Here is a 26,279-nt window from a genome sequence, read left to right on the forward strand (position 1 = left end):
TGGGCGGCTTTCTCATTTCAGTTTGTGAGCAAAATCACTTGGATTCAGTCAGAATTTATTACTTTTATGAAGCAAAACTCCTGGAGAGTTTTGGGGACATATCTCTTTAGGCTTCATACATGCTTGGGGCACAGATCATTGCAAGGAAACTAAAAACATCTTCCACCATCTCCATGGCACTATCTAGCCAGAATACAACTAAAACACAAGTCAATTCTCTTTTGTGGCACCCAGATGTACCAGATCCTCACAAAGAAACTGTTAGATCCATACTCAAGAAGTCTTTCCTTGATACCTGAAAGACAACAAATCATCATGTCTGCCCTCACATATTCTTTTTTGCAGGTAAATTACAGGAAAGGGAATAAATGAATTAGTGACCCAATTTGCAACTTCCTCAGACTGCTACACAGACTTTTTCTATAAAGAAAGAAAGGAAGATACCTGTCTGCTTTTTTCTCCTCTTTGTAGAAACCATAAAACCCCCTAAATTATTGAAATATTGCTCTTCATAAGAACCTAGTAAGTGATTTTCCATCATTATAACATTACATTTCTTCTTCCTTTCCAGTCTGTCTTTGTTATGCATATCTGGTCATTATGTAAGACAAAAAGATTGAACTTTACAAGTGTTTGAAAGGACAAACTCTAAACAATTTTCTATTCTGTATGAAAAGAATTTTGCAACCTCTTTCTAGATAGAGAATGCTTCATACTGCAGCATATGTTATTCTCAAATATTATTAAACATGTTTAATCACCGAAATTAAAATGGACTATAATTAAGCCAATACTGAAATTATTTTAATTATTTTTATTATTGGCAGCAGCATTATCGTGTAATGCAAGGAACTAGAAGCACATGATGTGTTTCATAAAAGACAATGGTCTATGCCTTTGTGGTACCAACAAATGGAGTGAGCACAGGCATGCAAGAGTGTGTGTGATCAATGCTGAATATTGAGCTGGACTGGCTGGCAAGTAGGTGAAATGACCTGGAAGCCAGGGGAATATATATATATATTTGTGTGTGTGTGTGTGTATACACACGTGTTTTTGCGCGGGTGTCTGTGAGTGAGCAGGTCTGCACCAGCAACTGGAGTGGGGCTGTGAGCCTCAGGGGGGTTGAACGTCCAGGTGCCAATAACTGGAAGAACCAGGAGCAGGGGCAGCTACTGGTTAGGCTGTGTGTCAGCTCAGATACTAGAGGGATGCACATTGTATATATTTCCCAGTACCAGACCATCATCATGATCAGCCAGAGAGGGTAACAGGATGAGGCTGTTGGTGCTGTGCTCGTGGGAGTGCTGAGTGTGTCCATCTGTGTTGACTTGCGTGGCCAGACCTGTCTATGTGTGTTGCATGTGTGTTTGTGTGCCTGTTGGGAATGCATGCTCAGCCCCGCTACCAGTTGGACCTGAGGGCAAGGAGCTGTGGTAGCCTCACATCTACCTGGCTGCTGGATGCACCCCCACATCCTTAACTTTCTGAAAATAGGGTCCTGTGTGTCAAATTTGAACATATGTATGCTATATGTATAATACTGTGTTGTACATATGGCATTGCACTCATAACGAAGTACTTAATAAAATAATCTGACAATAGAATATGTACCATATCTTAAAAAGCATGATATAGTTTTGCAAGCTTTTACTGAAAAATGTTTTTTGCTAAAAATAACAAGGGAATTCTTTCACTTTAACCAGCCTATATTAACTATACACAAAATAAAAAAGGAATATTCTTGTTAGCATTTGGTGGGAAACAAGATGTTTTAAATATGCTTATTTTCTTTATATTTATAAAATTCCCTTTTTCCTGCTTCACAATTTACACAGAAAATGCAGAGGCATTGTAGAGAGAGGGACTCGGCTCTTTAAATTTAATAATGAATGTATTTACATTGCAAATAAGCTAAAAACTGCAACATATCTTAGTGATTTTCTTTTGTCTGTTTTTGTTTTACGTGTACTTACGCTCAAGGCAGTTGGTCCCGGAGGTCCTGCATCTCCCTAGTTAAAACAGGAGAGTAAGTAAATCAGCAGTCTCTTTAGTTATACATATTTAACCTCTAGGCATTTTAGAGGATATGCACCACTGCAGAAGTAAATTCAGTATAATCATCAAACATGCTCTGATTATGAAAATATATGAGTAAAGCAATATTCTTTTTCAGTAATGGCATAGATGTACACAGTTCACCACAGGTTAAATGGAAAAAAAAAAAGGCAGGCCTCTGCATAAATGAATCAGCTTAAAAAATGCAATCCTTCAAAACACATTTGCATATGTTAAATTACAAGCTGCAGCTTACATGCACAAGGTGGCCACTGAAGTCAGTGTGACAGCTCACATACGTAAAGACATCTGACTGTGTAAAATTTTCACAGAATTAGGTCGCTGAGGTACGAATCATGCGGTGAGACCTTCAGGTTCAGTCCATGGGAGCAAATCAGAGCACCCAGACAGCAATTCAGAACACTGAATTTAGGCTCCTGCTCTGAATTCCTTCCAAAATTTGTTGTGATAGAGAGTGCTTGTCTTCCATATTTACAGTTAGTCTGTATTCATATTCTTCAACCATTAAGCTACACAAAAGACAGCAGTGGGTGTTCATCACACATAGTTAAGGCAATGTGTTCAATACTGAAGAAATATCATGCACACTCACATATACATATAACTTTGCAGATAAAAAAGTACCTTTTCTCCTTTAGGACCAGCCACACCAGGACTACCAGGATCGCCTTTCAGTCCCTAGGTAAAGAAGAAAAATGCATATTTGTTGTCATCTGTGGAAAGCATTGGACAAAATCCTGTAGTGCTGTGAATTAGTATTTACTAACCAAGTAAGCCTTAAAATACTATTACATTATTAGTACTACTACGTCATAATTCTTTATTTTCATCATCCTTGTGACTGGAGAAACATCTATTGAAGACCGCATGTGTCTTCAACACATAATTAAACATACAAAGCTAAACTATCTACTTGACTGTGCCCCATTACGGCAAGCATCATGTAGAACTGGAACCGGGAACTGGGGTTGTTCAGTCTGGAGAAGAGGAGGCTGAGGGGAGACCTTATCGCTCTCTACAATGACCTGAAAGGGGGTTGCAGAGAGGTGGGTGTTGGTCTCTTCTCCCAAGTGACAAGTGATAGGACAAGAGGAAATGGCCTCAAGTTGCAGCAGGGGAGGTTCAGACTGGATATGAGGAAAAAATTCTTTACTGAGAGAGTGGTGAAACACTGGAACAGGCTGCCCAGGGAAGCGGTGGAGTCACCCTCCCTGGAGGTGTTCAAGGAACGTGTGGATGTAGCATTGCGAGACATGGTTTTAGTGGGCATGGTGGTGTTGGCTTGACGGTTGGACCTGATGATCTTACAGGTCCTTTCCAACCTTAGTGATTCTGTGAAATGCAAAGTTCCTTTGCAGTCCCCGTAGGTCTGTGTCTTGCGTGGCCAACAAAGATAGAATACTAGAGAAAGTACTAGTACACTCACTTAACCTCTGGTAAAATTGGGAAAGAGGCAGAGGTGGACAGAAAGCTGTGTATTCTAAGTTTCCAGTAGCAATGCTGAGCTGGTGAGCTACAGCAGGGTACAGGTCAGAGCTGCTGCACATCCTCCAACACACTGATCTTCACCAGTGTTTGAAAAGGCAATTAGAGAAATAATCAAGTCCTTCATACCTCCCTTCTTAGTTCTGCCTTCAGCTGGAGAAGCAGGTAATACTGCCTAGTCTTACACATTACATACACAGCAATTTCACAATCGCAGAATCATAGAATGGTTTGGGTTGGAAGAGACCTTTAAAGGTCATCTAGTCCAATCCCCTGAGCAGGGACATCTTCAACTAGATCAGGTTGCTCAGAGCCCTGTTGAACCTGACCTTAAATGTTTCCAGGGATGGGGCATCCACAACCTCTCTGGGCAACCTGTTCCAGTGTTTCACCATCCTCATCGTAAAAAATTTCCTCCTTATATCTAGTCTGAATAGACCCTCTACAATATCTACAATACAGCTCTTCCACTAGCATGTCTCACCAGAAGCACCCCAAAAAAATCTTTAGCATCCAGCACACAATCTTTGTTGTCTTCTTGCTGCAAAATACGTGGAAAAGTGAGAGGTTTTGAAATATGCCCTGCAAATTCAGGCCATTCTGCAGTAAGGAATGAACTTAATTCTGATGCTGGACCAACGTACCAGGAACTCCTTTTTGTTTAAGCCAAGACATTCCTCTTGTGCCTTCCCTCTGATAACTGCTTTAGAGGCATGCAACAGGACAGCATGTACATTGTAAGTCAGATACAACTCTACAGGTTCAAAGATTTTACTTAGAAACCAAATGGCAATAATGTAGGCAATACAGGACTGAATCATAATGAGATACTCCAAAAGTAGGCCACCATCATTATTATTGTGGAGGTTAAATAAGTTAAGGACAGAAAAGATTCATCTACATCTGAATTAGGGTTTACTAACTTAAGTTCTTCCCAGCTCCCTTTTTGCTCTTGCAAACTCTCTTCCTCAGTTTGCAATAATTGGAAAGATAGAGACAACTGGCATGAAAATGATAAGTAACATCTGTGCCTTGGTGGGTACAGAAACATTAAATCAGTGAGTGTTCTAAATACTGCATATTTGTGCAACTTCACTTCCTGCTAAAATTACATTAATTCACCATCTGGAAAGAACATCATTTAGAACTATATGAGCATTTAAGTACCCACTTTGGATTAAATTTGTGGTTGTTGTAAATACCCCTGATTTAGCTTTGATTTGTCCTTTATTAAGCCTGCCAAATATGTAATAGTTAAATCAGAAGTAGTTTTGCTGTTCGAATTTAAAAAATGTAATAGGCAGATGGATTCAAAAACCAAGCCAAAAGATTGCTTTCTTTTTACAATCTGCATATTTATGACATAGTTTTAATATTGTCTCCATTTACTACATTTTACTTTTCACCTACTTCTCAAAGACTGCATAAAACACAACCACTCCATATTCTAAAAAGGCATTTTAGGGATTTTTCAGGTATGCAAACTGTATGGATTTTGTTCAAAATCAATATTAGCAAATCAGTAGTGGAACAATAGGTTTGAGTTTAAGAATTAGCTCTTAGGCTGCATATTTACAGAAGTGAAAAGTTAAGGGTAAAAAAAAAATCTGCAACTCACAGATGACGATATCTATCTATCTATCTGTGTATCTCTACTGAACAGAAAAGACAACTGCAGATGAAAGATAATGAACCTAAGCCATGCACTGTCAAACCATATACCTAATTTTTTCCTAGCTGGTATGTTTAAAGCTTTTAGTAGTGTTCCTGCAGTGCACCTCGGTGAGGTATGCAGTTTGACAGCTACTGCAGAGGTGATGACCACAGAGGTCGATCTCACATAAAAAGGGCAAGGGGAAACTACATATTTGACAATAAGCCTTACAGTATTTGAAGCAGGATTTTTTAATACCCAGGAAGGTTATTATATAACGTATTTATTTTAAAATACTTGAATTAGCTTTCCTTTGCAGTTTAAAACTCCAAGAAAGAAAAGTAGTATCAGAAAAAAAAAAAAAAAAAAAGCTTAAAAGGTTATTCCATTAGAAGTGCTTCTTGTTCTTCTACACATTATATATCTTTTAAAAATATTACTATCTTAATAAGTTCCAGACATAGCGAATGCTTGCAAAAACACATCTGGTACTGCACCATGCCTATTCTTCCCTACAGCCACCCTTTTAAAGCTGCTGATAGGTTTAGATGCTGCTGACTGTCTCTGAAATGACATAAGCAGTAAGAATTCCTGTGCTAAGTCAAATCTGTAACCCCTTCTATAGCAGTACAGTACAGTATCCTGTCTCTGGCAGAGACCAAAACAGGATGCTACAGTAAAATGGATGTGGTTATCTAAACAGATATAATTTATATGATTTTAGATTAAGCTTTAAATTAGAAAAGCTCATTTTCTGCAATATTTTCAGAGAATGAGGTCAGTTTTGAAAACACCAACTAATTTCTATTGATCTAAGGAGTCTGTTACCAGATTTGCCAGAAATTCAAGAATTGAGTAAAAATTCCAGCAGCTCTCATAACAGAGGGTAAATGAATTATTGAATTCTATCCCGATCTAATTCTAGCTTTTTGAGAGCAATATAATAATACATATTTGTGAGTTCATGAACAGTCTTCAGCTGGTACTTTTTCCCCTCTGCAAGGACTACAGTTTGGTCTTTTTACAGGTCAGGATAAACTTACATTATGGTCCTTCTATGGGTGCCAAAACGTAAAGTAAGCATTAGGATATGCATGTATAAGGCCAACTCAAGGCTAACAAGATAACAACATGAGGAATGGCAGAAATAAGAAATGTTTTATATATATATATAGTAAGACAGGTATTACTGTAACACAATTGCTGACCAACAGAGAAATTACTGGAACAAGTATATCACAAATATCAATAAGGGTGTAAAGTCAGGAAAATTGGGGCCAATGGGGGAAAGATTAAACTAGAGGCAGGCTTTTTGTTTGGAAGGGGATGACAATGGTATTTCTTCTGGTGGAAAGAATTTAAAGGAGAAGTTACCATATTGGTTGACACTATTTTTGACAAATATTTAACCAGCCTTTTCTGTGACATTAGTTTTCTGGAGTCTTAGCCAGTCTACAAACCCAGCTGGATTAGAAGAAAACAATTAAAAAACAGTAACCATGCTTTAAAGGTCTAAAAAGGACCATGGTTTCACAAATTCTTCAAACAAGGGGATTTTATTAATGATGTCGCAACACTACTGGCATAAAAAGTGACAGTTTTTCTATTTGAATCTTTTTTTTAAACCAGCAACAATCTCATACAATGTTTGCTGTGCTCTGGAGTTCCATGGTGAAGAAAAAATAACTTTACTTAGTGACATGATAAAGAAGTTCCTTACCAAGTCTGAGAATACTTTATTCAAAAGAAGTACCAGGTGTAACCAGAACCAGAAAACGAAACAGTTTTTCACTTCCTGTGTTTTCAGTCACTTGGATAAGATCAAGTGGTCTCACTCGGGAGAAGGGACCAGCACCCAACTCGCTACAACCCCCTTTCAGGTAGTTGTAGAGAGTGATAAGGTCTCCCCTCAGCCTCCTCTTCTCCAGACTGAACAACCTCAGCTCTCTCAACTGCTCCTCATAAGGCTTGTGCTCCAGACCCCTCATGCAGTTAGGCATTCCAACATGGGAGACCATCATCAACAGTCAAAGATTTTGCGAGAAAAGGGAACCAAACAACATTTTCCCCTAAGCCAATTCTTTTGGGTCAACACGATGATCCACAAACCGGTACTACTACCGTCGCTAGCAAAAAAGACAGAAGATGAAGAGAACAGAGGATTCATGGCTTTCTACTTGTGCTGGGAAATCACATCCCATATGCCTCTAGTGTCTCAGGAACTACCTTACAAAAGAATCCTAGCTCCTAGGAGCATCATCTAACCTGCCCATCAAATGACGGCAACAACTTGAACCAAGTCCACACCTTTTGTGAGCACTCCCATAAAACCTACTGGGGCTATATTACAAGGCAAACATGTGTTGGTGCTTGCACAAGATGGGGAAAGCATCCTGTCATTTAAAGGAGCCTGCTTCTGTAAATCAGGTTTTCTTGCAGACACCTCTGTTGCTTTTAACCTTGACACTGTGATGTTCATCTGGGTTTAAAAGCCACGCAAGAGATTTATTACGGTTTAATGAGCAGGCACCTCTCCAGCTGAGACCAACTAGCTGGCAATGCCTGTGATAAAAACTCTGCAGCCCGAACAGGGGGATTTGAATGACAGGCCGGGGAAGTTCGAGGAAGACTTTCAGCAGTAGACTAACAATGAGCTGATGTGGGAGCAAACACAGAAACCTCAAGAAAGCTAGGGTAAGGAGAGGAAGCTTACTGGGAAACTCTTCCAGTGCTGCCAGAGTTTCTAAGGCTTACGCTGCCTGGCAGCGGACAACTGGACTGAAGGGTCTCCGTATGGACTGGCAACCAGAGGGACCAGGGGCATCCAGAGCCAGGATTCTGTTTAACAGCTCGTTGAAGACAAACTACTGAGATTAAGAGACAGATATCAGCCCCAACGCAAACCTCACCAGTAGTGTTAGAAGGCAGGGCCCACAGCCTTTTCTCAGCTGCCATCAGTTACTTATCCACAGCTGGGAAATATCTGAGAAGTGCATTGACCTCTTACCCTGAAACAAAACATTTACCATAATAACAGACATGAATTTGATCAGAGAAGTCTGTAAAAGAGTACCAAAATAACTGAACTGTTAGCTTTGCATGAAATTATCAATAAGAAAACTCCTTCTAGAGTTCAGGAACGTTAGGAAAATTGTTATGCTAAGTGTTCCCTCCAAGTAAAACATGCTTTTTGTGCCCTAATGTTTTACTTGATGAATTCTGACTTAACGTGCTCTAGCAGGTTCCCTGAGGCCTGAGAAAACTATATCATACACTGAAAATTTTCTCAGACAGAGAGAGAGCAGCAGACAGTGCTGATACATCATCATAGAAAGGAGATGAAACAGGTAAAATGTACCGGCAGCTGAAGGCAGGTGCTCTTCCCAAAGAAAAAATTCAAAGATCAGCTGGACCCCAACCAGAGGGCTCCAGCAGCTCCTGCAGCAGCCAAGTGTTGCCCACTGGAAATGCACCTATTTGTGCAGCTTACACTGCACTGCATGCATGTGGCAATGGCAAATGGTGTAAGACTGGCATAATCTTTTGAGAAGAACAGGTTTTTCACTCTAGAAGATATGTTTGGAAAAATATCATTCATTATTTATAATTCCCTGGCCTGCATTAGAGTAATCTGGTTCAATCTCACATAAGGTTAAAATCTCTTAGAACAACACATATTATCTAAAGTACTGGAAATAGAGTAAACAATCCAACACACTACCCAACAATGTGCAACCAAATTATTATAGATCAAATCAACAATCTCTACCGAGTAATAAAACTTGGAAATACTCTAACGAGTACAACAACAGAACTACACTTTCTCCACAGAGCAGCCTTAAAATCTAAATTAAAACAACAGCTTTGGAGTCAGCTGTACAACACCAAGCTGTGTATGTTGGGATAACTTTTCTAACTTAGCAAAGCATTTTCAAAGCTCCAAACAACATACTATTTTCCAGTTTATGTCTCATGCACTTTTAAATATTGCCATCGCTCTTCTCTCTTTAATGTCATTCAAAAACTTCAAATTGCTACACTGCTAGAATTATCTGAATCCTGAGCAATGCCTACTATCTCCTCATACTTTTGTTCCTAACAGAATCCTCAAACTCTAGATATAATTAAATATCACTACCAATTTCATACTTTAAAGCAATAGAATTCTTCCCTTCCTATCCAAGTATTTCCTTACAATGCTAAGAGAGTTCAAGATTAGACACACAGACCATGAGGGTGTGAAGGTAAACGACATTGGATCCCTTTAAAAACGTTCATACTTCTGTTCATCTTTTTTCACAAGAATAAAATGGTCTGATATGTTTTCCATCCTTCCACTGAAAACCTGGGATTTTTTTCATTGCTCACTGAACTTCAGAGGTCCATCCTTCGACATCAGGTATGTAAAGAATAACAACATTTTCCGTAGGAAAGTTTTTAAAAAGTCACTTAGGGTGTCACCCTTCCCAGCAGAAGCCAAAAAATAATTAGTGAATCACTTGGTTTAATGCTGTGGAGATGATATACTAGATTTTAATTCCAGAATTTTTTTACACTTTTTTTTTTTTTAACAATTTACAAGTAAGACTCTATTCTTCCTCTAGCTATGTATGACACATGCTGATAGATAAGATAAAACTTTCTGTTTTCACTTACTTCCGCTGAAGGATTTAATTTATGTTAGCAAAACATTAATTGGTAGTATCCCATGGTATTCACTTCCTACCTGCACCACTGACCAAGAAAATTACCTGACTCTAAAAAGAGTCTAAAAGTTTCAATGATAAAGACTTTCTTTCCATTTCAGTTCAACTGACAAGCGTATGAATATAACATAGATCTTACTCCACAGACAGTTTCATGGATATTTGTATTGCAAATTTGTCCTTATTCCATATGGGATATGAGTGTGATGGAGAAGAAACTGTATTTATCAGGATTTCTTTCACACAGTGTGTTGATGAAGCTCCACTTGTTACAGTGATAGAAATGGTAGCATTATTAATGTCAAGTGGCTAAAAAAGTCTCAAGGGATAAAACATAGATACTACTCAAGCAAACTGGCTGTTCATATTATACAGGCAAATACCTGCTCACAGATATAGTGTGAACACGTACCATGGGAGGATTACATTAGTCATATACTAAGTTATTTATAACTACTCCTTAAGAAGCTAAAAACAATGGCAACCACTTTACTAGTATTTATAGTAAGTATTCATCTTGTCAGATGGATTTTGAATAATGTCCCAGACTGGGATACGGCATTGTAGATCTTGGCTCAGACTCCTGGATTGATAAACTGGGAGGTGTGCAGAGCAGTTAAATATATTCACAGTTCCTGCATCCAAACCTGGTTCTCAATGAGATTAACTGACCCAGTCAGCACAACCAGTGAGGGATGAGGGAATTAAACTTTTTAGGTATCTATTCATCATTACAGAAAGCCTAGTCTCCAAAGCAGGTCTAGCTTCCCCTCTATCATGCTACTTCATTCTAGCAAGAACTTCTTGTACAGCTAAGAAAACACAAGTAGTAACAGCAAGCAAAACTGTTCTGTGACACCTACTTTCCTGATTTTGATTAAAATAAATTCAAGTATGTTTCTACCATTTGTGCAGATAAAATGTTCAGTCATCTTTTTCAAGTTCTTCACTTGTGAGGACGGAAATCCTCACTCCCCCAGGCAGAGACAACAGCTGCCAGCAGCCGATAGCACTAGCTTTAAGTGTTTTCAGGCTTTCTTTATACAGCACTGCAGATATTACATTCATGTAAGCAGATTAACTTGATTATTTCAGAAATATCAGATGTTACATTTCTGTATGCGGAATGAGTTTGAGAGACACTGATAGCAACCAAGAGTCAATGATACACAGTCCTTTAAATTTAAACTTAATGACTGGCATGTCCATGCACAGTGATAACTGAATCCAAAGCATTTTATATAAGTGTTGTTAAAAAGGAATTATGTGTGAATTCAAACAGTATGTTATATTGCCTTGTGCAATTTTACTTCCAAAATATTTTAATGACAGTTCCCATGATGATAATCTACCATTTCTTGACACATTACAACAGTTCAGTAAATATTTCAAAACATAAAGGTTCGATATTTTACACTTTCGCAGTGCCACTATGTCAAATATGTTCTAGAGTTCATCAGATACTTGGTATACCTTACTCTTCCTAAAAGGTTTATGGAACAAGATCCCATGTAGTAAAGGAGATCATGTAAGACCAACACAGAAATGTCCCCAGAGCTATGGAAAGAAACACAGATGTGTTTTTTCCATGCTGTCAGCATATATGTATGCATGGCAGAAGTGTACGGTTCACCTTTATAAACAGGCAGGCTACAAGAGAATACCTCTTTGAATACCTAAACGTAGTTTAAGCTCAGTATATAGTATATGTTTTCATATGGAGAACATCCACTATTAGTCAAAAATAGCCTGATTTATCTAGCATTAAATTATAATGACCTAAAATAGGAAAAATATTTTTATGGATACACTGTGCATAGAAAAGCCAGATGACATTAAATGTGTCATAATTATGTAGTCTGTTTTCCTGCATTTTCAGTAGACCCAGCTAGACTGTCACAACATTTTTGCGTCAAATGCTGACCCTTTTACTCTTTTGGTAAAGTTGCTTAAAAAAGCTTTGCTGAATGGTTTTTCTAAATCCTGTATCTGTATTTCAGTCCTAATGCCAGTCATTCCCCACAGAATCTGGACAGTCAGGTTCAGATCCCTCTGTGAGATGCTCTCTGCCTTCAACTGCGATGCTTTGCAATTGGAGAGCCAATAGTATCCTGCATTAAAACCTAGACCCAGATTGACCCCCAGGTAGGTCAAGGAGGAGACAGGAGGAGACGAGGGGGATAAAGAAAACTGCTGGCTTGATTTTTTGTTTTTTAAATCTTGCTGTTAAAATCATGCTGGTCGGCCACTGTAGTACTGCATTGAAAAATATTCTGATTTTCTACCCTCTCATCTTGCAAAAATAAATTAAATTTAAAAATAAATAAGGCAAAAATAAGGTTTATTACTGGGTATGTCTATCGTGTTAGCTCAGGTTCAAGCTTGAATGAGAACTCAGTGATCAGGATTATCCAGTATTTTTAGACACAGATTCATGCTTTACCTCAAATATGGACCAGACTAACTAAGTAAGCAGTGAAATCTAGCAGAGACAAAAAGTGAAATTTTAACTCAAATTCTCTGTCACACGAGCCACATGGCACAGTGAGTGACCCATGGCGCTCACCCAGGAATGGCTAACAGCCTGTGTTATTTTCCTTTTCAGAAACCAAGGCTCCAGGCCTAGTTTCACCCTGCCTCCAGAAATGCCCTCTTTTCCAGCAGATTATCCAACCAGGAATGATTCTCATCTATATTGTGTTGCTTTAATCCCCACACTTGTTTCAGTTTATCTCATCAGCAGAAATATCATGAAACCTTACCCACAGCCCTCCTGTCCAACCTGAAGCCCTAGAACTCATATCTCACCTGAATGCATATCTTTTTCTTGCCCCATCATCTTGTGGATGTTAAATCTCCAGGCATACACATTTTCTAAATCCATCACTCCCCTTACATAAACTCTGAATTTCATTGCCTAACCATCCTCACAAAAGTTTGTAACTTGACTGTTTCATTATCGTTCAGTTTACCTCTCTTCCATGAATGCCCTCTGGTCCTGGTTCTCCTTTATCTCCTTTTTCACCCTAAAAGAATGAATATTTATTTTATTATATATACAAGACAAATACAAACCCATGACATTTTTTAACAGGAAAAATATTTTAAGATTCTGGTGTGTTCTATATGAAGTACTACATATACATTGCTGGCTGCACAAGCAAAACTATTTCTTACATTCCAAGAGAAATTCTTTCCAAATAAATGCCTCTGAAGAATGTCTAGCGCTCTGAGAGCTACAGTTTTCTGTACGTCACAGTGCCACTGAACATCCATAAAGGCTCACCACAGAAAAATATTCTTGGTTCTCACAGTGCTCCAACACCATGGTGGTGAAACAGAAATTTACACTTGGGAACCGTTGCCTTTTTGAAAATCTTAACATTGACATTAAATTAATTGCTTTCATTCTGAGACTGTTTTTTAATAAACAATTCTTGTTTTAAATATCCAGTAATGGAACTGTCCTCAATATTATCATCTGGCTTTGACTCTTATTGGTATATGGTTCACTGATTGCATTTGAAAAATGGAAATAATTTTTGTTCTCAAAATATGAACATTATGAATGAAAAGAAAAAAATGGTGGGAAGTATCCTTCAGAATCGACTATACAGGCTGGTTCCTGTGTTTGCTCATGAAACACTGGCTACAAAACACAATATTCTTTGTAGGATACATCAAAGAATTCAGTTCTTTATTATCTCTAAGTATCATGCTATTCTAGTTAACACATATTTCATCAAAGTGAACAAAATACACCTGCTTAAGAAGCATAATTTAAGGGAGAATGTCTTCCAGAACCAACAAGTCTAAACAGCTCTGTAATTGCATCTCTGTCACTAGACTGAACTTTGCCAAATCATAAAAGTAACATAATTCTGATAAAAGCGCGAGGACTGACTCTACTAGAGTCCAAGCTCTTCATATCAACCAAAGAAAATGAACAGCCCTGCACGGAACTCCCATTATCTCCAGGGGACTACATTTGTCTGAGCAGAACCTATTCATTACATCAGCATCATCTTCATAATTCTGTTAGGTAAATGGTATTGAACTGAGATCATTCAGCTAACTCCATTTGTGACACAGCCCTGATTCAGAGCTACTCCTCCAGTGGGAATGACAGAGGGCATTTCATCTAATAATCAGTTTTGCAAAATGAGTTTATATGAGCTTTCTCAAACAACTGAAGCCTACTAATAAATTAGCAACAGCAAACCGTGAATTTAATAATCCCATGCAGAAGATGGCTTTGCTAGTTCATTGTTGCCATTTTAATATATCTTGTTGATAACAAACCTAATGCTATGCATTAGCTTGAATCATACCGTTAAGGTTTTTCCTCAAGTATTGCCTTTCTTTCTTGTAAAAAAAAATTAAAAAATTAAACCAGATATATCTCTGCATTCACTGCAAAAGTTTAAATGGCACCAAACAGTTACTGGAATTTAACACCGGTTATTTTAGCATGTATAAACTATAAAGTCCTTTTTGTTCTATAGATTAAGGCATTGGTTGAGATAGCAATTTTCTTTCACCGTCAGTTTAAAAAAATAACAGTTGAAGTCCCAAACTTACTATTCTTTTTTAAATAGCTCATTTAAACTTTCAGAAGAAACTGCAAAAATGACATTTTACTTTTCATCACTGGGACACACTGGACATTTAATACTGGTTTTAGGATCTTTCAACTAGTATCAGTTACACTGCTACAATCTTGCAACACCTAAAAAGGTACAGTCATGTATTTAACATAATATTCCCTTATCCAAATATATTTCTAAAGATTTAAAAATCATTCCAATTTATGGAACTGTTTTTTCTTCTATGATTTATCTGCTTTCATACTTTAAGAGAAAATGATATAAACATGTACAGATTTGCTTCAGAAGTAGTAGCATCCCAGAAATTCCTTGATGTATAGGTGGAATGTATCTTGTCATAATTTGTTATGCAACATCTACATTTACATAAAAACCTAAACAGAGAGCCTAAGCCAACAGATGACCCTTCCCTCACCCTCAGTCATCATTTGCCTTGACGTTAGATGAGCAGCATGTGTTTTTCTTCTACAGCAGGCAGACGGTAACTTTAAAATGCTGGTGGGCAGTTCTAGACACATACAAGTGTGGCTGGTGAATGCAGACAAGAAAGAAGAACTCCCTTCCTTATGATTTACAAGATATGTGGATTTAAGATGTTTGTCAGTTTCTTAGACAAAATTATAAAAAGCACCCCCTGTTAATGAGCCTCAGACCTCTGCAGAGTCCCAAGAGCCATGGGCTTTCTGCCCATGCAATTTTACTATGAACCTATTCTGATTTTTTAATGGAGTAAATGATTTGTCCTCGCCAAGCCTGTCATATGGAATGCCTGTATCCTCTGTGAAGCCAGAATTCAAATCAAACAGAGGTCCAATTTTTACAATTTATGCTCATGAGAACTGAGCCAAGTCACGCTCATTTCTGCCTTTACGGAGCACACTATACTGCATAATTAACAACTTCAAATCTAGCCAATTTGCAGAATCACTGAAGCCACTCTGCAGTGTAGAGGAGGCTGTTAACAATCAACATTGTGGCTTACCTCACAGATTAACAAAAAAGAGACCAAAATGCGTTAATGCCGTTTTGTATCTCATGTTCCTGACTGGTTATACTATATTCAGATGAGACAATTAAGACTATTTATCGCAAAAACAGGATGACAAAACTCTGGAAGTGCCATGCCTTGTTTATTAGTTAAAACTAATCCAACATAACACTGAATTATTTGTATTTCTTTGGGTACATTCTGCTTTCAGTCACCCCAATGGAACAAGCTGATGGGGTTGCTCCAGAAAAAACACTGGGAGGGATTCAGTCTGCTGTGTGTAATAGCAGATACACTGAATTCAGTGGTAACATTTTTTAATTAGAGCCAGGGGTTCATGCATGGCCTCTGCAAGATGAGAGTACCAGCTTCACCTCACTTGTCCACATTAAGGCTGTCTCATTTTCCCTGCATACTATTTCCTCCTGATTACAAAGGCAAAATAATGTATTTGGAAATAAAAGGCATTCATACCTAAAAATTTACTTAAAAAGGTAAAGGTTTTTTTGCAGCGCTACCCTGTTAATGATACTAATCAGGAATTCATGATATCCTTCGTGCCAAGCATTTTAAAGTACTGTAGTTAACAATAGCTGAAATACTCTCCAAAGTACGCAAACTATACTGTATCACTAACTCAGTGAGGATACCTTGTAATTTTTAACCTCTGAAACGCCATGATTTTACCCTACGTATCTTTAAAATAGTTATGGCTTGTTGTTTTTTTGAAAATACTCTTCTGTGTTTTGCTACAGCTCTGACTCAGCAGAATGCTCTATGTGAATTGTCTTTTCTTGCGACCATTTGGACAGGCTGGATGGATGGGCCGAGGCCAATTGTATGCGGTTCAACAAGGCCAAGTGCCGGGTCCTGCACTTGGGTCACAACAACCCCATGCAACGCTACAGGCTTGGGGAAGAGTGGCTGGAAAGCTGCCCCGCAGAAAAGGACCTGGGGGTATTGATTGACAGCCTGATGAATATGAGCCAGCAGTGTGCCCAGGTGGCCAAGAAGGCCAACGGCATCCTGGCCTGTATCAGAAATAGTGTGGCCAGCAGGAGCAGGGAGGTGATCGTGCCCCTGTACTTGGCCCTGGTGAGGCCGCACCTCGAATACTGTGTTCAGTTTTTGGGCCCTTCACTACCAGAACGACATTGAGGTGCTGGAGCGTGTCCAGAGAAGGGCGACGAAGCTGGTGAGGGGTCTGGAGCACAAGTCTGATGAGGAGCGGCTGAGGGAACTGGGGTTGTTCAGTCTGGAGAAGAGGAGGCTGAGGGGAGACCTTATCGCTCCCTACAAGTACCTGAAACGAGGTTGTAGAGAGGTGGGTGTTGGTCTCTTCTCCCAAGTGACGAGTGACAGGACAAGAGGAAATGGCCTCAAGTTGCGCCAGGGGAGGTTCAGACTGGATATTAGGAAAAATTTCTTTACTGAGAGTGGTGAGACACTGGAATAAACTGCCCAGGGAGGTGGTGGAGTCACCATCCCTGGAGGTGTTCAAGGAACGTGTAGACATGGCACTGCGGGACGTGGTTTAGCGGGCATGGTGGTGTTAGTTGATGGTTGGACTTGATGATCTTACAGGTCTTTTCCAACCTTAATGATTCGGTGACTCACTTCTCCATAGCTTCTTTTAAACTGAACCCAGCTTATAGTAATGCTTATTGATTTTTCCTAAATAAGTTACGAATTTTAAAAATCAGCATCTTCAGTTCAAAAAAACCCCTATGGCTCTTCCTGTTTTTCTGAGAGACGTCTGGAGAGTTGGGGTTGTGAAAGGCTCCATCCCAATAACATTCTTATTGACTGAACTGTAACCCTTCTGCAGAATGCGGGATAGTATGCTTCAGGAAAGTGGCAATACTCAGGGTGAAGCACCTCAGGACTGCTGAGACGCTACACCATTTAAAAGGAGTGGAAATCAAGGCAGACTAATGGTCTTGTCTCTTAGTTCAGACTGGCAGGAACTACGCAAGGAAACGAAAGAGTGGCACAAGAAGCTTATTTCCAAACAGGCTGTAACCTTGTATCATATAAGACTATTACCTAAGCAGGGTTAGAAAGAGACAGCATAAAGCATTGCAGAGATACACTCCTATTTGTAGTAAACTAAAATAAACAGTGATGACCTGGAAGGATGTCACCATGAAGCCTGTGTCTTCCTAAGCCCACCTATTTAGGATACTTAAACACAGCAAGAATGCAGGTGATCCCAAAGCTTCATAGGCACTAGCAGTTCAGAGAGCTCAGTAGATAGACTTATCAAGAAACTGTGATCAAAAAGCTTCTGATTCCAAACTGCGCTATCGCCGTCTTGTGAAAGAGCCTCAGACAACAGGTGTCATGCCTGACCAAGCCGGATGACACGTCAGGAGAAAGATCTTTCCTTCCTGCTTCACTTACACAGACCGAGCAATACTGAAGACGTTCACACTGGCTAACTACCGCTTAGTGTCACGCAAAGCTTTTCTAAGCAAGCTCTAAGCATTTCTAACCCAGAGAGGCTATATAAAGGCAAACCACCACCTCAGCTGAGTCCAAAATCTTAGGCACAGAATGATCTCAAGCCAGGCCAGCCCATGGCTCCAAAACTGCACTGATGAATTGCCTCTTCCTGTCAGCAGGAATGAGGCAGCCATCCATTTTTATTCTTCACAGAAAAACCTTAAAATGCAAAATGCCCTCAATCAATCAGAACACTGATTAAAAATGTCAAGCCCAATAAATGTTACAGTGTAGTGCTCTCCAGATGGAGAAATTAAATGCACAAATAACAAGCAAAGAATAATCCCCGTAGCACTACTACAGAAAAGGATCTGGGGATTATCGTGGATCACATAGTGAGCAGGAGTCTGTAACACAAAGCTATTTTCAGAAGGTCAGACTCCATTCTGGGATGAGCCAAATGCAAATTGAAGAAACAATTATTCTGGTTTACTTGCCACTGATGAGAACAGTGAAAAACAGCGTCTAGTTCAGGGCACCATATTTTTCATGGAACTTTGTCAACTTTTAGGTATCTGCTCTTCTCCAAACCAGAATGATAGAAAGTTTGAAAAACAAAGTTGGGAGGAAAGAGTGAACATAGGACACGCTGATGAATCTGAAATATGGGAAAGAATGCTATAAATGGGACAATAATTTTTCCATAATAATACTACAAATAATGGGTTTAATTTGTAGCAAAAAGGATTTAGGTTTGGGGGGGGAAATTGGGGTTAAAAAGGCAGAGAAGTACTGTAACAATCTATCTAAGAATAGAATGAAATTGCCTTAACTGTAGGTTTTGCTTGAGAATGCTCTAGACAGACTTGATGATACTTCATCGTATGTCTGTCTTTATGCGGGTGAGTCAGATATAACCCTGTACACTCTTCCAGGATAACGTTTCCTCTACACTGCTCCTTGGTTCTGCTATGATTGCTCACTCCTGGAAAATGTGACAAAGTCGCACGTTAAAATAGTTTTAGCTTCTCCTAGGATGATGTCCTTGCTGAGTAATGATTACAGTGTTTGCAGGAGGCACATATCTTAAGGAGTCAAAATTCTCTCATTTTATAAATAAAACCTCTTTTTTCATGAAGGCATTGAAAGACAGACAAACATTGATTCAAATGCCAGCAATATACAGGATAACAACATGACTGAGCTGTTGGCGCTGTCACCATGCCATTATCACCAAGTGCAGTGATTGAATAGTATCAGTTCAGAGATAAAGAACAGCAAAATAAAAATCAAACCAAGTAACACAGAGGAAACAGGAATGGACAGATAAACATATTCTGAAGAACAGAATAGATTGAAGGACTGTATCCACATTCGATCAAATCATGTAGTTTAGGCATACTTTTACATTCTTCATGAAAGCTAAACTCTCACACTGCAACATTCACTAACACTGATTTCTAAAATAGTCTGTCAATTCCATGGCACGCCGGCAAGCAATAAAGTGTCCTCAGTTACTGCCTTATTGAAATCTTTTCTTACATAGCATACAGAACTATCATATACTTGAGGACTAAGCCTTCAGAAAACTGAAATTCTACTATTTCACATCTAGAAAATGGCACAGCAAGGCTACCAGCAACGCGTTACTGAAAACACAAGTGAACAATCCTCTGATCTCCTAATGTGTTCCTTACAGATCTCTGAATCTCATCTTGGTCCTTATCTTCAGTGTAACCCTATCTTGTGGAAATCTAAAAGACTGCCTAACGCTCCCTGATGCCGACCAGAGCTAGCAGTTGAGATCATTAATGAAATACTAAAAGGCATTAAATGATACTGTGATAAGCAGACAAAAAAAAAAATCTATGTAGACTAGTACATAACATACATTCTCATCGAAGAGACGTGTTACAGTAAAAGAAACATAATGACACAACTTCATCCTTTTGGGTAACAGATGTTAGCCAGCACAAGAAGAAAAAATACTGAGATTTTGGATAACTCCTGCTTGCTACAATTTATACAAGACTAACCACAATCTAACATTTAGCTTTGTTATTCAATAATAAATCCCCAAAACACCTGTATTCAGGCTTAAGATGCTCACACTGGCTTTGCTTTTTGCCACATGAAATTTAGATGTTGTGATCTGCAAACAGGATAGCTCTGTATGCTATTCTGCCATGGCTCATCCTGCCATCACCTTTTCACTTTTTTTTTTTCATTTGCAAATGCTACTTGTATTTATGTGCAGAGGCTTTAGTGGATATAAATAGCCTTCTAAAGTAAGTCAAAGTTTCCTAAAAAATTCAATATGATGTTTATTTCAAGAATTTCATTTACAGAAAGAAATCATAGCATATATTTTAAAGACGCTAAAAAACCCACAATGAATAATAATGAATGGAATATCCCTTCATTTTAAAAATTGGTGTATTGCACATAATTTATTGTGCTATACCTTTCCTCATAATCCAAACGCAAAAGGCTTTCCAAACTATAAAGACTCATGAATTCAGTCAGACAGCGCATACATGCAACTTCCCATGAAAAGGCTATACCGGGTACATTCATGGTCCAGTTTTCCTCTCCTTCTACAGTGTCTCTGGCTAATCTCATCTGTGAATATAAAATCAACAATCATTTCCATGAGTCTTCATTTACACTTCTACTCCAGACTTGCCTCCTGTCTAAGTGAACACCTTAACTTTCCAGTACCTTCTTGTTGATATCTAACCATATGAATTAGTTTCAAATGTTTCTTTCAACACTTTTTCCTTGAGAAAGCTTCCTCTTTTGTCACTGAAAAAACACTGATTCTATTGGTCACCACGAACTCAAATAATCTTGAAGTGAGCCTTTAAGATAGAAACCACATCCAAACCACAGACATAATCTTTTCCAGCTATGTACAGAACCACCACTTTCATCTGGACTTGATCACACTATTTTCACAAATGCTCCCTCATCCTGCTCTCACCCGCCCGTTAGAAATGCCATCGCTAGAACTCTGTTCATCATATTGGCTCTAAGTTTCCAGCGCCAGACTCCACAATAATTTTGAATTTAAGTACCTTGCATATCTAACAATAGATTAAAACTTAAAAAGAAAAAAGCTGTCTCATTTAATGATCACATTATTTTTTCCTTTCTTAAGTAAATACTACCAATGGATTTGACTTCCAGCTTCAATTGTTTAAAATTCTATCTGCCTTTTAGTGGGGAGGTTTCTGTTTATACTGGCTTAGTGTTAGCGTTGAATGAAGATTTTTCCATAGGAGGAATAAACTAGTTTCTTTTCAAGGCTGATCTTCCAAGGCAACCTAAACCCAACCTGTTCTTGTCAGCAGCTGACAAATAGTATTGCTTTCACAGAATGTAGTCTTTTTTAGACACCCATGCTTTCATGGTTTTGGCAGGCTATTGCTATTGTTATTTAGACCCTAAAAGATGTTCTGCAGATGGTTAAAGTAACGTTAAGTGTTTGCGCAAGCTGATAGACTGCTACGCCTTTTCTGCAAAGGCTGCACCTCCAGCTCTATTTCTATCACACAACAACCGAAATAATGGCATTTTCTGTAGCTGTGACTATTAACTGTGTTCATCAGGCCCATACAGATAGCAGTATCATTTACCTCTGTTATTTTAGACTACAGTAAGTAGTTTATTAAGGTCATAGAAATGCATACTCTAGACCAGGAAACTGGTGTTTCAGTAAAGCTCTCATGGACCCTGGTACAATCTAAAGGCATGATGTGTTCAGTCTTCTGATGGATATTTATCTGAGGAGGAGGCTTGATCTGTGTTCAAAATAAGCACACCTTGCTTAGACTTCACTAAGGCCAGTTCAAAACACAGCTAGAAAAGTAGGAAATGGCTGCCTTCCGCATAAAACTTCGTAATTATAGATTTAATGCAGGAAGTTTTCTCTCTTTTCGAGAGGATCAAAATCCACAGCTCCCACTTCTCTGGCAACTGTCCACACAACCAGCCCATAAGGTACTGTGCATGAAAACAATTGTCATATTTCTGTTCTAGCTGGACCACTGTGCAGTGAAGTGTTAAAATTCAATGGGTCTAGAATAAATAGGTGAGAGAATGTTCTGCAGCCTACTGAAAGGACGGAAACATCTTCAGAAAGGGCATCCTAGGAAACGTGAGCTGTGGTTCTGTGACAACAGAACCAAGTTTAAGTTAACACTGGCCTTCAAGAAGTACCTAAAGCTCATTAAAAGGGTACAAGGCAAAACTTTCTTTATCTGTGCACAATATATATTGGACTCACCATACCAGGAAAATCAATGATATGCTCCCTGTAGAAATCTAAGACAACTCAAGTCTCCACTTACTGTCACAGGAACTCTGAACTTCTGTTGTAAATTAGCTGTTCTTCTAACCTAGCTTCTTTGGTTTCTGCAGCTAAAATTTGAGAATACGCAAAGATGCCAATGAGTGTCCTGTACAAACTAGCAGCATAAAGCTGCTGATTGGGTTAACTACATTAGACACATACTTCTGTACAATTTACCATTCTTTAACTTTTGTGCAGATCTTTGATTACAGCCTTAATACCATTGACTTGTGTGCCTGCTATGTCAGGTCTTCTTCAAAGTAAGTATTTTCTAGGTATGTCTACATTAGCAAACAGTGCGGCACAACAGAAGAGGACCTACAGAGCAAATGATGGAGAGTACTAGATGTTCACACTATACGTATTTTGTTGGAGGTATTCCAAACTTACCTTGGAGTAGCTTTAATCGGTTTTCATGAACTCAAGAGCCATTAGCAATTACAGCACCTTAGGTTTGTTCCTGGAATATGACTTTCAGTTTAGCTTCATCCAAAAGGAATCATACTGTTCTTCTCCAACCCAAAAAATCATCTATATAGGACTGCAGCACCTTCTGGTCATTAAAATATGAAGTTCAACAAGGCGAAGTGCGAGGTCCTGCATGTGGGTTGGGGCAATCCCAAGCACAAATACACTCTGGGCGGAGAATGGATTGAGAGCAGCCCTGAGGAGAAGGACTTTGGCGAGTTGGTTGACGAGAAGCTCAACGTGACCCAGTAGTGCGTGCTTGCAGACCAGGAAGCCAACCATATCCTGGGCTGCTTCAAAAGAAGCGTGACCAAAAGGTCAAGGGATCTTGAGATCAAGAGATTCTCCCCCTCTACTCTGGTCTCATGAGACCCCACCTGGAGTACTGCATCCAGCTCTGGGGCCCCCAACATAAGAAGGACATGGACCTGTTGGACTGAGTCCAGAGGAGGGCCACAAAGATGATCAGAGGGCTGGAGCACCTCTCCTATGAAGACAGGCTGAGAGGGTTGGGGTTGTTCAGCCTGGAGAAGAGAAGGCTCTGGGGAGACCTCATAGCAGCCTTCCAGTACCTGAAGGGGACCTACAAGAAAGCTGGAGAGGGACTTTTTACAAGGGCATGTAGTGATAGGACAAGGGGTGATGGCTTTAAACTGAAAGAGGGTAGATTTAGATTAGATATAAGGAAGAAATTCTTCACCATGAGGGTGGTGAGGCACTGGAACAGGTTGCCCAGAGAAATTGTGGATGCCCCAACCCTGGAAGTGTTGAAGGCCAGGTTGGATGGGGCTTTTAACAACCTGGTCTAGCAGAATGGTTTCCCTCCCCATGGCAGGGGGGTTGAAACTAGATGATCTTTAAGGTCCTTTGCAACCCAAAACATTCTATGATTCTATGAAAATATGCCTGTTCTTCTGGAATACCTTGGTTGCTGAAGAAAAGCCAGACAGCAGTCTGGAGAAACAGAATCTGCTGGGATATAACCCAGTAAACAGAGGCTTTTTTTTGGTCAAAACACTTCCCTGATTTATTTAGTTTACTAGGCATCACACAAACAGTTGCAATAGCAGTGCACAGGGACACTGGGGATAGGAAGAAGCTGCTGCAAAGGAGGAGATGGGGCACGAGGACTGTTTTTATCATTGACAGTATTACCTTAATAAACATCAACTACTGATAGGTGGTGAAAAAAGAGTGCTTTGAAGACTTAAATACACTTAAACACGAATGTTGCTGACTTTTCAGTAGTAACATCCACATGTGTCTTTGCAGGTTGTGAAAAGCTTTCCCCCGCTCACCACCACCCCCTCCCCTCCCCCCCCCCCCCCCCGGGTTTTATTTTTGGTATTTTCATGAACAAAGGTTCTGTCATCTCCTATTCTACAGTGACCCATATGAGTAACCATTTTGTTGTTTCTTCTTTCATCACTCTGTGTTCATAAATTCTGATTCTTATCCTAATTGCAAACAACTCTCGAATCGGATATTCACTCACTCAAAACTGCAAGAGCCCATTTAGGGAGCCCACTGACTTAAACACATGTATTACATCTACAAATTTACTTCTTAGCATTCATGCCTAATTTAGAAATATCACATAAAAGAATTTTTAAAAAGGTCTCACAGTGTGAGGCTAACCTACAAAAACTACAAGGCTGCATAAGCATGTACGCAATTTACGCTAAATGATGTTTTCTAATATTGCAGCATCAATACTGTTTTATCAGATTATCCGATTGCCTCTTCTCATTGGATACCTGTCAGTACTCTCTTTTTCATAAAGAATAATCCTCTGCAACAGTGTATACAACATAATCTCACTGATAGTAGCAGCTGCAGTGTAGTGATGGCCTCCTTGCTGTGGAGCCCTGCCAGCTCAGTCTTAGAGCATATCTTTGCTCAGCAACTCCCAAGAACTGCCTCCCGTTTGAAAGAAAGGAGACTCACATGTCAGGAGCTTTATTCAGTTTGCTATGTTAAAGTAATACACTGCACCTGCCAGCAAGGATTCAGTTGCGCTTACTCTCTATTGCTGTAGTGCCTTCTTCCTCCAGAGCCTCCTTTCTGTCTTAAAGTTCTTCATAAAGAAAGTATTTCCTTTAATAACTGAATTGCAGTAAATCAAAAGAATTAAGTCAGAAATTATGTAATTTATAAATCTATTAATTGGTATGTTACTAAATATTTTAATGACTGTAATATGTTATATTTCCTAGAAGGGGGTGACTTATTCTAGTACATACTTACATATGCATGTAAACATACAAGCTTGTTAATGTAAATGTGCACATTCAACTGGAAATCAAGGAAATACACTCACTCGAAGTTAAACCTATCAAGAAGAAATATCCCACCTAGACTACCCAGTCAGAAAATACTGAGAACTACAGCCATATGAAACTACTTTAATTTCCAGTCCTGGCTAACTGTAAGACCAGATCAATGATACCACCTGAAGGTACCCAGAAACCAAGATTTGTAAGGAGTTAAAGTACTCACGCTATGGTACACTGTACCTACAATGTTTCTCACAGCAATTCCAGCTAAAGACAACTCTATTCTCAAAGATATTATGCAAAGGTATTAGTGAAAAGCAAACAGCTTTTGGAAAAGTAAAATAGGGAAAGTGAATGGACAAATATGTGTATGGGTTGGTTAACAGGGGAGGTCCCGGATGACTGGAGGCTTGCCAACGTGACGCACATCTACAAGAAGGGCCGGAAGGAGGATCCGGGGAACTACAGGCCTGTCAGCCTGACCTCGGTGCCGGGGAAGGTTATAGAGAGGTTCATCCTGAGGGCGCTCACAGGGCACGTGCAGGACAACCAAGGGATCAGGCCCAGCCAGCACAGGTTCATGAAAGGCAGGTCCTGCTTGACCAACCTGATCTCCTTCTATGACCAGGTGACCCGCCTAGTGGATGAGGGAAAGGCTGTGGATGTTGTCTACCTGGACTTCAGTAAAGCCTTCAACACTGTTTCCCACAATATTCTCCCGGAGAAGCTGGCGACTCGTGGCTTAGACAGGTGCACTCTTCGCTGGGTAAAAAACTGGCTGGATGGCCGAGCCCAGAGAGTTGTGGTGAATGGAGTGAAAACCAGTTGGCGGCCGGTCACAAGCGGAGTCCCCCAGGGCTCAGTTTGTATGAAGTTCAACAAGGCCAAGTGCCGGGTCCTGCACTTTGGCCACAACAACCCCATGCAACACTACAGGCTTGGGGACGAGTGGCTGGAAAGCTGCCCTGCAGAAAAGGACCTGGGGGTGTTGATTGACAGCCGGCTGAATATGAGCCAGCAGTGTGCCCAGGTGGCCAAGAAGGCCAATGGCATCCTGGCCTGTATCAGAAATAGTGTGGCCAGCAGGAGCAGGGAGGTGATCGTGCCCCTGTACTCGGCCCTGGTGAGGCCGCACCTCGAATACTGTGTTCAGTTTTGGGCCCCTCACTACCAGAACGACATTGAGGTGCTGGAGCGTGTCCAGAGAAGGGCGACGA

General features: G+C 39.7%; 1 protein-coding gene across 1 annotated transcript in view; it reads right to left on the reverse strand.

Annotated features, from left to right (window-relative positions):
• The window catches only part of COL19A1 (collagen type XIX alpha 1 chain), a 201,151-nt gene that overhangs the window by 94,007 nt on the left and 80,865 nt on the right, over positions 1-26,279 (reverse strand). Inside the window, exons 12-14 of the mRNA XM_059829068.1 lie at positions 12,897-12,950; positions 2,704-2,757; positions 1,977-2,012 (exon numbers count right to left, since the gene is read on the reverse strand). Of these exons, the coding sequence (XP_059685051.1) occupies positions 1,977-2,012; positions 2,704-2,757; positions 12,897-12,950 (144 nt within the window). The remainder of the gene's footprint in view (positions 1-1,976; positions 2,013-2,703; positions 2,758-12,896; positions 12,951-26,279) is intronic.

This window comes from Gavia stellata, chromosome 2, assembly GCF_030936135.1.
Source record: "Gavia stellata isolate bGavSte3 chromosome 2, bGavSte3.hap2, whole genome shotgun sequence".
Taxonomy (NCBI): domain Eukaryota; kingdom Metazoa; phylum Chordata; class Aves; order Gaviiformes; family Gaviidae; genus Gavia; species Gavia stellata.